General features: G+C 36.4%; 1 protein-coding gene across 1 annotated transcript; it reads right to left on the minus strand.

Moving 5' to 3' along the window:
* Window positions 1-7: 7 nt before the first annotated feature.
* Window positions 8-802, minus strand: LOC106749292 (myosin light chain kinase, smooth muscle-like; the record flags this gene model as incomplete). Its single annotated transcript, XM_014628610.1, has 2 exons — window positions 8-310; window positions 646-802. Coding segments are annotated over 2 exons (460 nt in total), but the record flags the coding sequence as incomplete, so codon positions are not given.
* Window positions 803-1,062: the final 260 nt, after the last annotated feature.

The raw sequence follows: 1,062 nt of genomic DNA on the forward strand, positions 1-1,062 counted from the left end.
GCTTAACGTGCACGACGAGTAGCTCTCTCCTGCATCGTTGAACGCTTCGCACGTGTAAGTGCCGGAATCCTCGGGGAATTCTCGGCGATGACCAGTTTGTAAATGTTAGCCTCGCTGGTGTATTGGAAGTCTTTGCTGGTCTTGATCTCCTTGTTGTTGTGCAGCCACACTACGTTGAATTTCTTAGCCCCGATTATTCGGCAGCTGAGCGTCACTGCCTCGCCGTCCTTCACATACATGCTCGTCAGGTGATCCACGATCTTCGGCGATTTGTCATCGCTCTTTTTCTTCGCGGCGGCGTTCTCCACGGCTGAAAAAAGAACATATCGAAGTTGTCGACAATAGTTCTACCGCGACTTTCCTCAGTAAAAAATCGTTTAAATCTTAAAAATCCCTTTCGTAACAAAACTCACAATAAAATAATATAACAATAAAACTAAAATAATAATAAAATATCAATAAAATTAAAGAGAAATGAAATTAAATGGAGAAGCCGATTTAATTGTAAAAAATTAAATTGAATTAAACTATATTGGACGAAAGATCAAATTGATAGATAAAAATTGATATAAAATATTCATCTAGAGATAGATAAAAATTGAACTTTCTAGGTAAAAATGTCGATAAAATTTGGAATATTTTTACCTTTGACGGTCAGTTTGCAGAATGTCGTATCACTGCCGATGCTGTTAGTCGCCAGACACGTGTACTCGCCTTTGTCCTCGGGAAATACTTCGTTGATCATGAGTATGGCTACTCCGTTTTTGTACTTGAGATCGACGATCTCCGACGAGCTCAGCGTCTGTAAAAAAACAAAAATAAAATTAGTGTTATTATTATAATTATATGTATAAAAAANGTATAGAAAAACTTAGTCATTGAATGAAATCATTTTCTTTTTTTCATGCGCATAATTCAGTGCAATTTTTTAAATATTTTTTAATATTTTTGCATTTTTTGCAAGTTTTGACGCTTATTAATCGTCGTGATACGACCTTGCTTGTTGATTTAAATGGATTCCATTGGATTGCACCGATGAATAGCGACGAGGATTCGCTTTTA

Source organism: Dinoponera quadriceps, unplaced genomic scaffold, assembly GCF_001313825.1.
Source record: "Dinoponera quadriceps isolate SergipeBrazil2010 unplaced genomic scaffold, ASM131382v1 scaffold3536, whole genome shotgun sequence".
Taxonomy (NCBI): Eukaryota; Metazoa; Arthropoda; class Insecta; order Hymenoptera; family Formicidae; genus Dinoponera; species Dinoponera quadriceps.